The following is a 13564-nucleotide window of genomic DNA, read 5'->3' as shown; positions in this document are numbered from 1 at the left end:
CATAACGCCACAGTGTTCAATGCCAGAACATTACATACCTGTCCTGGTCTAGTAAAGATGATTCTGTAAGTCTAAATCCTATCCCCACAGGGAAGAAAATACTGTGTAGACTTCAATGTACTACTTCTGATATATTTTAATTATATTTTAAAGAAAAAAAAAATTAAAAAGTTAAACACCTGCTCTTGACATTGTGCCAATATGCTTCCCACTACACTTAACTACTACAACATTTGTGTCACCACTAAGATAAACAATATCAAGGGGAAATTTTCACATAAGAAGTACTTCAAGGTAGCAGTGGAACGTAAAAATATCATCTTGAACCAAAGCCAAACTTGTAAAAACACACAGATAAGCAGAGGCACAAACAGGTATTCTTAAAGACACCTCATATTTTTACATTTGAAAATAAAGATTACTTTTTCATTCAAACATTTAATTTCTTTCATAGAACCAGATTTCTTGATTATGGATAGGTTTAGCTTCAAGTGTATTGTCATCTGTTAGTTAATGCAAGCATCATTTTATACTTCCTGTGTTTCACGTTATCATCTTTGCTCTGCTCCCTCTGTGCCTTGTGGCTAAATAGGTTTTCTGAAAGTCACTGGCAACAGATGTGCTCACTCTGCAGACAGCAGCAGAAGTGACTTCTGTAACAATTACAATCACTCTGTTCACGCTGGCACGCGTTTCTGAAAAACCCAGCTCTCCATCAACTCCACAAGTAATATGCTGGATCTTATCATTAAAATAAAATAAAAATAAAATAAAAGTAAGACCAAATTGATAGCTCTGAATTCTTGGTGTTTGTTGGCCTTGGTATTAGTGTCAAAAAAAATCTGCTCCCATGCTTTAATACACTAACTCCATGGCATATGCTGTGATTGACCTGTGAGGACATCCCCTTCACTGCCACACAAAAACAGAATCCCTGCCTTGAGGAGCTTCCAATCACTGTTGTTTCACATCCCTAAATCCTTATGTTAAAAGTTATTTATTTTGGTTGCAGAGCCAAGCAGCCAAACATTTTCCAGCCAGCTTTACAGTTGCCTCTGCAACCTTAATTCTACTTTCCTAATGTCTATTTTGTGCAGTGAAAGAGGTCCTCTAGGAAAACTGGTAATGAGATCGGATAGTGTGTAACTAAAAATTGCACCACAATGCACGTACACAATAGGGCAGGACCAAACTAACACGCATGCTGTAAAGCTTGGGCATCCCAGCAACCAAATGCCTCACTTTGAAACCTGTCCACTGATGTTTTATTCCTGTGTTTAACAGCCTCGGTACTTCTTTTTTGCCCCTGAACGGGAGGAAACCTCATCGTAGAAAAAGATGCAAATGTAATTAAATATGAAACAGTGACATGGCTTCCCTCTCCTCCTCTGTCAGATGCATCGCAGGCGGTGAGCTCTGGTGGCTCAGCATGAGCCTCGCGCTGGAGCTGTACTTCCAGCCGTGGCAGCCGGCCGTGCCGGGCAGGAGCTGCAGACCACCTCCTTCTGCCTCCTATCTTTCCTCTCCCCTGCTGCTGAAAAAGAACACGGGGCTCCTGCCACAACAAGGTCCTTTGCTGCAAATAGTCAAGGTGACAGTTTCTTGCAAGGAATAAATAAAAAAAAAAAGCACCAACCACATACACATTTTTCCAATAATTTTTTTACACCAGAAAGCGTTAGGCAGCCCCAACCATAGGATCACCATTGGCCCCCTCAGTAATTACAAGCATGCCTATAAACTAACACAGCCGGTGAGGCAGCATCACAGCAATTAGCATCTTTCAAAGGCAGAAAAATGCTGTTATGTTTAAGCACTGTCAAGTACAGCCTTTTGCCAGTAAAAACAGAACATATGTCTTAATTTAAAAGTTTGCTCAGCATGTTTTGTGCTACTTCCTGTGTCTTAGGCATCTGCCTGAGTTGCCAAAATAAGTGGGAGAAAATGACATTTTCCCTTGCTTATGAACGGCAAAACCAGGATGAAATAGAAGTTCTTGTCCTAATACATGTTATTCTGTGGTTTGAGGGGGAAGGTTAGTTCAACAGCAACTTGCAGAGAAGCAGAAACAACAAACTTCTAAGTAATTAACAGGAAGGCTGTCTAACAATTGTATCAAGAGAAAAAAGAAAAAAAAAAAGCACAGAATCTTGTTTAAGAACTCAGCAGTTATTACAAAGTAAAAGGTTTTTGGTTTAACTGCAGAATAACATGTTTTCTAACTTTTCATAAGCTTCTAAGCTATTCTACTGGCTTCAGAGGCTAAATAACCTAAAACTGGGACAAACAAGCCTCAGTTGTCAAACTGATTTGACAACCTAGTTTTTATATTTTGTGACTTTGATGGAAAAAACACTTGTTTTTCCCTTCCTCCTTAATAGTCCTGTGTGAGCTGCAGTCTTCAAGATTTCATGTCTAAGCCCTTGCATTTTGAAGTTTTCCAGCTCAGTTCAGACTACCCACTGCCTGTATCTCTATTAAATCTTTCCTACTGTTCATAATGGAGAACAAATTCAGCCAGTATAATTTCAGCTGGCTCTCCAGCTATTCTTCAAACGGAAGACAATATGCATTCAGCTGCAGACTGTGTTAAAAAAACAAGGTGTGCACACACATGTATGTACACGCATTCATGCCAAGTCTAACCCATTGTTAACGAAACAAAAAAAAAGTACTTTTCTGTTACGTATATAGCACACAGTTCTCTGTGATACATGCATTTTATGGCCATGAAGATAAAAAATGGTCAAAACTCAGCCCTATATTAAACAAATTGATTCCCATCTTTACCCTTTTACCAAAATAATTTACTAAGGCTTAAGAAGCAAGCAGGCTCAAGGCTGGGATGCAGTACAACCCATATATTAACTCAGTCGGCAATAAATCTCCCCTTACTCTCCAAGCTCCATACTACTTTCTTAAATAGCTCACTATAAAGCCCCAACCTAATTAAAAACAGCTTTCTCGGCAACAGTGGCCTTGATTTCACTTATTTACACATTAACTGCAGCCTCCGTTTGGCCAATCCAGCCTATTCCCCATACCACGCAGGGCCTTTTATCTGCCCTGGACAGCATTTTCTCCAGCAGATGAAGTAGATGCCGATTGATTTGCTGTCGAGCATGGTAAATTAATAGCAACAAATTGCTGAGGGCCCCATCTCGCTGCTCCACCATGCTTCGGCAGTTTTGCTTTATTTGCTCCATGATGGGCAGCAGTCAGGCCTCTTCAAGTCAATTTCTTCTTAACAACCTGCAATACTTTTCAATGGTGAAAATAGAGCCGTTCCTTGTAAGTCAGAAATCAATATCCTATTGCCCTTAGAAAATGCTAAACAAGCAGTATTGGCAATCCACTTGGTACTAGAGGGTATCAGATATAATGCAAATCCATACTGCTTCCCTCCTCGTAGTTATTACAGTTTGCTAAAAGGTTCCTAATGCCATTTATCATCATTTACCATCGACTACTGCAGCTATGATTATGATATCCTATCAGCTAGTAGAGCCCTTTCATTTCTAACCAATTAATATTTTAGCAGCACTCAAATGGTTGTTGCCCAAGTCTCGTAATAAAATTTACATGGATTGGACTGAAATGGTGATGTTTTTGTTTTTATTTTTTTTCTTTACTGTGATCTTAAGAAGTCATTTCATTTATTTTTTAACACCTGACTTCTTAACAGATCTGAATTTTCCTTCAAAAATGCTGAAATCCGACATTCCAGCACGTGAATTAGTTCAAAGACAGAGCCTAACCACGAAGAAAGAATCAGCATTTACGTACTGCCACCCCCAAAACCATAATTGAAATAAGAAGTGAATGCTGTATCCTATTTATGCTTTCCATCAGTCCCATTCAGAAGTATCTGTTGTCTGTAGCAAAATACAGACACTTATTTTAAGTGATAATTACAATTCTCAATTAAAACCTTCAGAAAGCACGTTTGATTACAGCAATTTAAATAAACTGTTTACCATAACATTAAAACAGCCTAATTTCAGAAATTAAACCAAATGACCACCAACAAGAAGTAGCAACACTGAATTAGAAACATAGAGCAGCACTATTCATTCTATTCAACTATTCATTCATAAACTATCCACTGAGCCTCTTAAAAAAAAAAAAAAAAAAAAAAAAGCAACTTGGTAAGAAATGGACATCTTCAGACCACACTCAAACATTTCCATTTGTTCTAATGCTGAAATTAAAAACTGTAGGGAAGTATCTGTACATACTGTAACCCAAAATCCCCAACTTGCTGGCTTTTTTTCTTTTTCTTTTTCTTTTCTTTTCTTTCTTTCTTTTTTTTTTTGGGGGGGGGGGGGGACGGGGGGGAAGGAATCTGTCTATTTTGAAGTTCTATTGATCCTAGTGGTACAGAATATCAAAAATTAGCTTACTGTTTTAGGCTATAACACCACATGTCACAACACACCCCACACTTGTCTTTTTTAAAAAAATACAAATGACTAATTCTACCAGTCTAATGCTATTTACTCAGTTACCAAAATTTAAATTAATTATGTTCTCAAACATAATTGTTAAAAATTGGCAACATTATGCAGGCTTAATTAAGATTAAATCCAATTTACTAAATGTACTTTAATTGGTACTAATTACATTAGCTTTCCTTTCAGAATGACAAATTCCCCATAGGTTTCACTTTAATAGTCTTCTATCAAAATCAACACAGGATGACTGATGATGAGCATCACATGAGGGGTGGGAAAAGCAATGCTCTCCCCCCGCTCCCCCGCCCGCCGTGCACACACACTATCGCTGCGCTCCACGTTTATCCTTTTATCAATTTGCTAAGTCACAGAGTCATGACTCCATCACAGCCATCATTTTCTGTTCCAGTGAAAAATTTCTCTAAAAATAAATACTCTGTGGCTGGGAGCAGCCAAGAAGAACAGAAGCTTTAACAGAAAAATACACAAAGGTTTCAAATATCAGGGCCACCAATTACTAGGGTACTTCCAAGGACTCCAGGGAGTCCTGCTCTTGAACCCTTTGAGACGCAAATCTAATAAGTGAATAAGCCTAACCTGATCTCGAGAACTAGGCCCAATTACGCCGAAGGGCAACTTCACTGCATTATTGCCTGCTTTCCATTACAAGGGCATCCAGCGAGTACATCTGGAAAAGAACCTAAGAGGAACCAAGGCTGTCTGCCCAGAAAAACAAATAAAGACAGATATGCCTCTGTGCTAAAGTGAAAAAAAGAAAGAAAATATAATAAGTAGGTGGTTTGCAGGGCTGTCTGTATTTCATAATGTGATAAACTGCCCTCAGGATTTTTGATATGATTGAATTTAGAAAGCTAGGGAAAAAAAGGGGGGGGAAGAGGGGAGGAGGGTGAATCGCTCAATTTCAGCCAAGTAAAATTCAAAGATCTGAGTGGAAGAAAAGGGGATTTAAGGTGGAAGACTAAAAAAGATTTGTGCGCGTCAAATGAAACAATCAGCTCCCTATATGTACAAAATTGGGCCCCCACACTGTGATCATAAAGCAAGATGCGAAATATTTTGCGGTCGCTGAAGCAAGAGGAGGAAGGATAAAAATGCTGTGGGAATAGAAGGGGAGGCATGAAAGATACAGAACTAGCGTCAGATTTAGGAATGATAGCGAACAAGTTTCTTAGCCACAGTTGATTTGAATCAACGTCTGACAAAATATTTAAGTGTTTTGCATGAGAGCAGAATACTTAAACTACTAATTTGAACAGACTCAACAGTAATGGAAAAAGGTGTTTGATTAAAACCGTCCTTCGTAATCCCCACATTTAGTTGTAACTAGGTGTTTAATTTTTCCAGAGTATCACTGACGTCTCCATTGCCATAATTGTATACAATTTCTGAAGTAAAGCGTTTAGAAATTAAAAAGGGTTTGGTTTTAAGCGGGTTTCCCCTGCTTAAAACAATCTAATTACACATTTCACTTGCAAGCCAACATTGTCCCACATAATTTTGCACAGTCAGTTTAAGTCCACATACAGCTAACTGCTGTAAAAACAGAGCGCCTAGAAACATAAACAAGTTTGACTGCAATGGCTGCTTTCAAGCGCATGCAAGCATTTGCTACGTAGGTGGCCTGCAAGGAGGACTCGGACTTGGTGGATTGCTTTCGTACCCACTATGTCAGTGCTGTTTTTTCAGACAGAACCTGGAACAACCTGGGCGTTCATTCACCAGCTCCAGCACCTCTGAGAGGCTGCCATCAGCCCGTCCAGCAGCACCCACGACCTGCATCATCCCACTCAGCACGAGCTGCTCCGCTGCAAGTGCTGCCAGCTCCCGCCAGCGGTTCTCTCACTGCTCCCCTCGAGCCTTCACATGCACGTTTCGCACCTACATTTCTGAAGGTCTGGGCCTTGGGCGCGAAACGCTGCGAGGCAGGAAAACCTGCTGCCCTCGGGATTGCGTGCCACCCAACGCAAATGTCCCCAGTCATTTGGGTTGGGATGCTAATGGCATACAAAATACAATAAATAATAAACAAGAGGGAAGAACATTTGATATCTATGTCTGCTCTCAACAAGATAAAGAAATCCTATTTCGGCAACCCGGAGAAGTTCCAAACCCCTTACTTTGAACAGGAGCGCATACAAACCAATTTTCAGATGGTCTTTCTTCTCCCATTCGACCATTTCTTTATTTCTGCAGTTTACACTCTCAAGCAACACTGGCGAATTGCTCAACCGTTTGCTAAAATGAGTTGTCAGTATTAAATTCCACCATATTAAAAGTTCCCTCACTGGAAAAGAGGTCAGATGTTTAATTCATTCTCCTCTGGAGAAGGTTAAAAACACACATTACTGAGTAAGAAATTCTGATTTACGCTACCATGCTCCATCCGAGTAATCTCCTGCTAATCTCGGCCTAAGGGCTAGACTTCAAGGCACAAAACTGAGCAAGCTAACATCCTTGTGGAAAGCTCATTCACCCTTTCCATGGATGAGAAGCTGAGACTCTGCTTTTGGACAAAGGTCCAAGTAAGTGACCTGAGGGAGACAGGAACATGGCTGAGCATCAATAGCTATTGTAGTTCCAGCTTAAATCTGTCCAGGTTAACCAAAGGGAAGTCTTTCCCACATGCAAACACACGTCCCTTTGCACCCAACGTGTATTTACGATGTTACTATCACTCCAAAAAGCAAACCCCAATGGCGTGAGGTTGGTCGGATCTGAAACCACCACCCAAGACCCCTTCCATCCCTGCTTGCCTCCATCTTCCCCGCGTGCACAGGGGCTGCACGTGGAGAAGTCAACACAGCAAACACACACCTGGTGAACAACACCGCTGCCTCCGCAGAGCCATGCACCGCACACAAGGTGCAAGTTTCAGAGCAGCGTGCAGCACAAAAAATTTCCAATGCACTTAAGCATGCAATTAAAGCGGCTCGCACGTAATAGACATCTGTTTTAAGACTGATGGGAGAAATTACAGGGAACACTCTTACACAAAGCAAAATATTTACCTACCTGTTTATGCATTTCTATATTCAGCCCATAGGACATCTCGTAATACTATGAGAGAAGAAAATGCCTCTGTTAGACCTTGCAATTGTGAAAAACATTCCCAAATTTGCTTTGACTCTAACATCATCTGTACAAAGACACAGAGACCTAAAACGTTTACTAGTTAGAAGAGCTCCTGGAATTTGTGACAGCATTTCACAGTAAACTGTTTTTCTCTTTTTTTTATTTTTATTTTATCTACATTGCTTCTTGACAAATCTACAAAAGATGGCCATAAACCAAGCAAAAAAGCCCAACCCAGACAACAACAAAAAAATCAAAAGAAGTAATCACAACCAGACTTAAAGATTAGAAGCAGAGGAAAAAAAAAATGAAAAAAAAAAAACACACACACAGAAAATACTCAAGATTTTATTCTCTAGCACACATAAAAGATGCCAAAAAACGTCCAAAGTGCTTGAAGCCAGACACACATATAAATCAGCAACGACTAACAGACCGGTTATTCAGTATTTTAAATTAAAAACACAAAAAAGCTACAATTAAATTGCAGGGATGCGAAAAAAGAAAGAGCATGTAAATTCAGAGCCAAAGCAGACACACCACCCTACATATCCCCTGATGTGCCTGAGCATCTCAGGGAACTCAGGTCAGTGTGTTATGTTAGTACCAAACAATCTCCAAGACTTAAGCAAATCAGACATGAAAAAGCCAAATGCAAGCCTTAACATATGTTTGTGCTCTTGGTTAAGAATTTTTCCAGGTTATTTGCTCTTTTTTTCTTTTTTTCTTTTTTTTTTTTTTTGTGAATACTTGTGTGTTATTTGTCACATACAAATGGAAAACAGTTAATCCTTCATAGATGCACAAGGGAGAGGATAGCAAGAGCTCCTCTGGAGTTATCACGATCCATCATGCAATTATGTATTTAGGGATGTCTTCCTATGCACGTTATTTAACCAGGCAGACCACAACCATCGAGGAAATCCCTTTCACAGCTCAGATCCCTGCCGCTCTGAATTCAGTAAAACAATGAACCAGCAGCCCAGAAGCAACAGTTCTTCTAAGGACGGGGGCTTCAGGTTTAGAGACACGCATGTGCAATTTGGGCTTACTGCCATCACAGAAAAAAAAGAAAATGTGACCCCAAACCGCTTTACAGAGGCACAGTAGCTGGGAGAAGTCAGTGTAAGTGAAAAATACATCGTCCCCAGGAATATTGCTGAAGTTGCACACGCCTTGAAAGGGCTGACAAGTAACCTGCTACCACTTTGAAGAAATATCCCCAGTTGCTTGAAACATTGAAGAGCAGATTTCACGTAGAAACTAACTGCTACAAACAAGTTACAAACCCCTGAAACCAAGGGTGGATAATGGCAGCACGGATGCAACCTCCACAGCAGCAGCTGCACCAACTATAATCTTTCTGTTCGCCTCCAGCAATCCGAACGTATTTCAGTCTCAGCACACCAAGCTAATAGACATTTTGAATTTGTTATGCAGCTTGCTTACCATGACATAATGTCGCTGCATCTCTGTCTTCTCACTGGCCAGTTTTTCACATTCTAGCTTCAAACTGTTTGAGACATAAAAAAAAAAAAACATGGGTACTTCATAACACAAAACTGACATTCTTCTAAGCACAAGGTACTCCCCTTTTCGAGCATTTCCCCAAGACACAAACAGAAATGCACGTTCCAGCACCTGCCTGGGAGTTCAGGGTGGGGTTTATACTTTTCATCTTTCAAGAGAGATTGTGCAACATCCTCACCTCCTAAGCGAACTGCATACAGTACGCAGGAGAGCATTTTTCACTGACAAAAAAAAATAATAAAACACTGGTTCACAGAAGACAGGCACACATGTCCTCACCTATAACACTTAAGCTTGAGAAGCCACTCAGAAATCCATGCTTTGGTTTTCCTAGCTTTTATTTAAACGAGCTTTGGAAACACCTCTTGTTTTCACCCAGCCCACAGAGGAATCAAATGTGTATCACTGCTTCAAGAAGCAAAAAGTTGCTGTGATTTTTTTTTTGTTTGTTGTTTCTTTTTTTTTTCTTTGGGGGAGGAGGGGGGGGGGGGCTGTTAGTGATGACTAGGAAAATACCGCAGGTAATTTAAGGAATACTGCGGTAAACACGAACACATCCATCGTTTTTTTTTTTTCTTTTTTTCCTTTTTTTTTTTTTTTTTTCGGTTTGTTTGCTTCCAGGGGCGCGCTAAGCAGTCCTGCCAGAAGTCACTTGTCACTTGGAGCACACGCCGCTCCTCCGGCTCGGGATAATGAAATCGCTGGCCGCCTCGCTCCCAGGTTATCAGCACTTGACATGTCAATGGAAGGCGCGAGGGGGCCGAGCCACAGCGAGATGTGCGTCCTGAGCGCCGCTTCCCAGAAAAAAAGCGGGGGATGCGCCCCGACGGACGCCCTTTCATCCTACACCCCCCATCCCACAAAGAAAACAAAAAATGGGGGAAAAGAAGGGGGCAAAAATACAATAACCCCCACAGCCCCCCCGCCCACGGGCTCGCACGGCTCAGCACCGTCCCCGCCGCCCCGGGTGCGGGTGCGGGAGCGGTGGCGGTGCCGGGGGGGGGTCCCCGCTGCGGGGTGTCCCCGCGGGGTGCCCGGTGTGCCCGGCGGGACGGCGTTACCTGTGGTACTGCGCCTGCAGAAACTGAAACTCCTCCTTGATCCGATCGCAGGACTCGGAGATGGTAAATTTGAAGGGCTGCGCTGGCTGGTGCGGAGCCTGCAAGCGGCGGGGAGACAGAGAGAAAGAGAGAGAGGAGAGGCAGCGAGCGGGTCGTGCCGGCGCCCCGAGCCGCGGCCCCCCGCGCCCCCGCCCGCCGCCCGCGGGGGCTCCCCGCGCTCCCGCCCCGACGGGGCCGCCGCGGGGGGAGGCGGCAGCCGGCAGCCGCCGGGACCCCCCGGCAGGGCGCCGGGACGCCGGGGCCGCCGCGCTCCGGCTGGGGGCAACTCGGGACTCGGCGCCATCCCGGGTCCGGGTCCGGGTGCGGGTGCGGGTCCGGGTCGGGGTCCGAGCCCGGGGCGGCGGCGTTGGCGGCGGCGTTGGACAACAATAAGAAAATGGCTCCAAGTGCGCGCTGCCCGCGGCGGAGCGCTGCCCGCCGCCACTCACCGGGTGCCGGGTCTGCGGGTACATCTTGCTCAGGTCGCGGATCATCCACGCCGCTTCGGGGGGCGCTGGCGGCCGGGATCAGGGCTGCGGGCGAGTAGCAGGAGGAGGAGGCGGCGGCGGCGACGACGGCGGCGGCGGCGGCAGCGGAGGGCAGGGGCGCCCCGGCCCCGCCGCCCCGGTGCCGGCGGGGCACCCCCGGCGGCAGCGAGGCGCGGCGGAGGCGGCGGCGGCGGCGGCGTCCCCGGGGCGCGGGGGCCGCTGCCACATCCCCCGGGGGCCCCCGGGCGGCGCCGAGCGGGGCTGCCGAGCCCAGCCGAGCCCAGCCGAGCGCTCCGGCGGGCGGCGAGCCCCGTGCGAGGCGGCGGCGGCGGCGGCGGCGGCGGCGGCGGAGGAGGAGGAGGAGGAGGAGGGCGGGGAGATCCCCTCCGGCGGTGCGCGCCCCGCTCGCAGTTTCCTCCCCTCCTGCAAACTTTTCGCGAGGGGAGCGGGGCGCGGTGCGGAGCGGAGCGGTGCGGTGCGGAGCGGTGCGGGTCCTGCTGCTGCTACCGCCCCGGCCGCATCCCCCGCGCCGGGCGCTGCTGCGTGGCCGGTGCCTGCTGTTGTTGGTGGTTTGGTGGTGGTAAAAGAAAAATAAAAAAAAAAATAAAATAAAATGTTTTTTAGAAAAAAGGAGTGAAAGGATGAAGAAGAAACCACGGTCCGGGCTGCTTTATTTACGTATTTCTCTCTCTTTTGTGTTTGTTTTGGTTGTTTCCTCGCCGGGCGGAACTCCGGGAAGTGCCGGCAGCAGCAGCAGCAGCGGCAGCGGCGCCGCGCGGAGCGGAGCGGAGCGGTGCGGAGCGGAGGGGTCGTGCCCGGCCCGGCCCGGCCCAACCCAGCCCAGCCCTGCCCGGCCCGGCCCAGCCCAGCCCGGCCGCCGCCGCCGCTCCGCGCCGCTCCCCCAGCACGCTGTGGCGCGGTGACTCCTTTGCCCAAATTTAGCAGCGGCTCGTCATTAACATTCTGATACATATTCACGGCGCACGGGGGGCCGCCGCGCGCGGGGCACCCTGGGAGCTGTAGTCCTCGCGGGCCCGCGGTACCGCCGGCCCGCGCGGGCGGCGGAGCGCGCGGGACTCCCCCTCCCGGCGGGCACCGCGGCGCCGCCCGCCCCCCTCTCTCGCCCCCTCCTTCGCCCCGCCCACGAAGGGCGTCGCCGCCGACCAATCAGCGCCGCCCGCGCATTAATCGCCGTTCTGTATTAATGCCCATCATTTCGCCGCTGACAAATGGGCGTGCGGGACGGAGGAAGGAGGGAGGGAGGGGAGGGAGGGGGGAGCGGCCCCGCGCCCGGCCCCCACGTGGGGCCGTGACGCCGCGAGGTCCCGCGGCCAATCAGGCGGCCGCCCGGGCCTCTCCACCGCTGTTTCCCCGCCGCCCGAGGCGGGGCTTTGCGATCGCCGGCGTGCCATAGCGCCGGCGCTGGAACAGGGGAAACATTTGTTCACCTGTCAATCAAAGTAACGTGGGGCGCTGCCGGCCGCCGCCGCTCCCCGCTCCCCGCTCCCGCCGCAGCCAGAGCGCGGGGCGGGGGCGCGGCGGGAGCTGAGCTGAGCTGAGCTGAGGTGGGGGGGGACGGGGACGGGGACGCGGCGGCCTCCGCCCCCTCCGCATCGCCCCCGCCGGGGGGGACCGCGCTAATTGGGGGCAGCCTCGCCTGCAAGAGGCCAGCGCGGCCCCGCGGCGTCGCCTCACAGCCCCCTGTCCCCCTCTACCCCCCCCCACATACAGGATGGGGGCGTCCAGCGGCCGCGCAACGGTCGGGTAACGGTCGAGTAACGGTCGAGTAACGGCCGGCGCCTCAGGGCGCGGCAGCCCCCCCACAGACCCCCACCCGGAGGCCGCCCGCCCGCCCGCGGTGGAAGCTCCCCGCGCTGTGCTTTTCTTTTATTTTTTTATTAATCATTTTATTTCTTTTCCCGGTGTCGTTGTCGTCTGAAGGTGACATAATTTAAGTTTTTTTGTTGATTGTTTGTTTGTTTGTTGTTGTTGTTCTTCCCCGCTGGCAGCGCTTCAGGGACGGGGTCTCTCCTCTCGGAAGCGGCGCCCTGAGGAGGCGAGGAGGAGGAGGCAGGAGCCGGAGCCGGGCGGAGGGGCCCCGACGTTTGAAGCCGCCCTCCTAAAGACACGCAGGGAGCGAAGGGGCCGCCGGATCCCACGGGCCGGGTGTCCCTGGAGGTGCGGGGAGCCTGTTCCCGGGAGCCACCCGCAAGGAGCGACAGATCGCTGACAGCTGTGCGGTCCCACAGGCAGCCTGGCTGCGGCTGCGGTGGCTTCCGTGGCCTGCAGGCTGGAGGGAACACACCCAGGGAGGCCTGTCCCGCCCGCCCGCCCGCCTGCGTTGCCCCCTCCAGCAGTCCTAACTTCTCGGAAAGCAGCCCCGCACCGCTCGGTGCCGTGTCCTAGAAAGACCCCATGGCAACTTTCCTGCCAAGTCCCACTTCAGCCAACACCATGCACCGGTGCACATGCGAGCAATAGGCTCAGGCTACTTTTTTTACTTTTTTTTTTTTTTTTTTTTTTTTGGTCTGCGCCTGTCATGCTTAGATTTGCCTCCGAGCAGTTTGTACTCCTGAAGATCTGCCGTTTAAACCTGCATGCAAAATAGATGTGGTTTAGTCACGTCACTTTGGATGCCTGTGCTCAAAATCCATAGTCTCAAAACTTTCACTCAGCAATTAGTGCCCTAATAATGGTAGCTAACGTACACATATTTGCATTTGTAGTACTAAAATCTCTTTACCACCCCCTTCTCTCTGGCTAAGGCTTGTAGTTGCTGAGCGGCTTGAGGCCTTGATGGACCACTTCACCAAGGTTCTGCCTTCCTTGGCACCGGACCAAGGGCTGGTCCGGTGGTCAGGACCTCAGGATGCTGGTGTTGGTGGTGATGACACCATCT

General features: G+C 48.2%; 1 protein-coding gene across 2 annotated transcripts in view; it reads right to left on the bottom strand.

The window, feature by feature from the left end:
* The window catches only part of LOC309890207 (transducin-like enhancer protein 4), a 97834-nt gene extending 86424 nt beyond the window's left edge, over nucleotides 1-11410 (bottom strand). The window contains exons 1-4 of one of the 2 annotated variants that reach the window (XM_082783880.1): nucleotides 10627-11410; nucleotides 10139-10236; nucleotides 8997-9060; nucleotides 7488-7532 (exon numbers count right to left, since the gene is read on the bottom strand). In XM_082783880.1, coding sequence (XP_082640006.1) covers nucleotides 7488-7532; nucleotides 8997-9060; nucleotides 10139-10236; nucleotides 10627-10671 — 252 coding nt within the window. In that variant the 5' untranslated portion in view covers nucleotides 10672-11410. The remainder of the gene's footprint in view (nucleotides 1-7487; nucleotides 7533-8996; nucleotides 9061-10138; nucleotides 10237-10626) is intronic. The other variant, XM_082783881.1, reaches the window with a different exon arrangement.
* Nucleotides 11411-13564: the final 2154 nt, after the last annotated feature.

This window comes from Aythya marila (genome assembly GCF_965140915.1).
Source record: "Aythya marila genome assembly, chromosome: Z".
Lineage (NCBI taxonomy): Eukaryota > Metazoa > Chordata > Aves > Anseriformes > Anatidae > Aythya > Aythya marila.
This window is presented reverse-complemented; position numbering and strand designations above follow the sequence as displayed.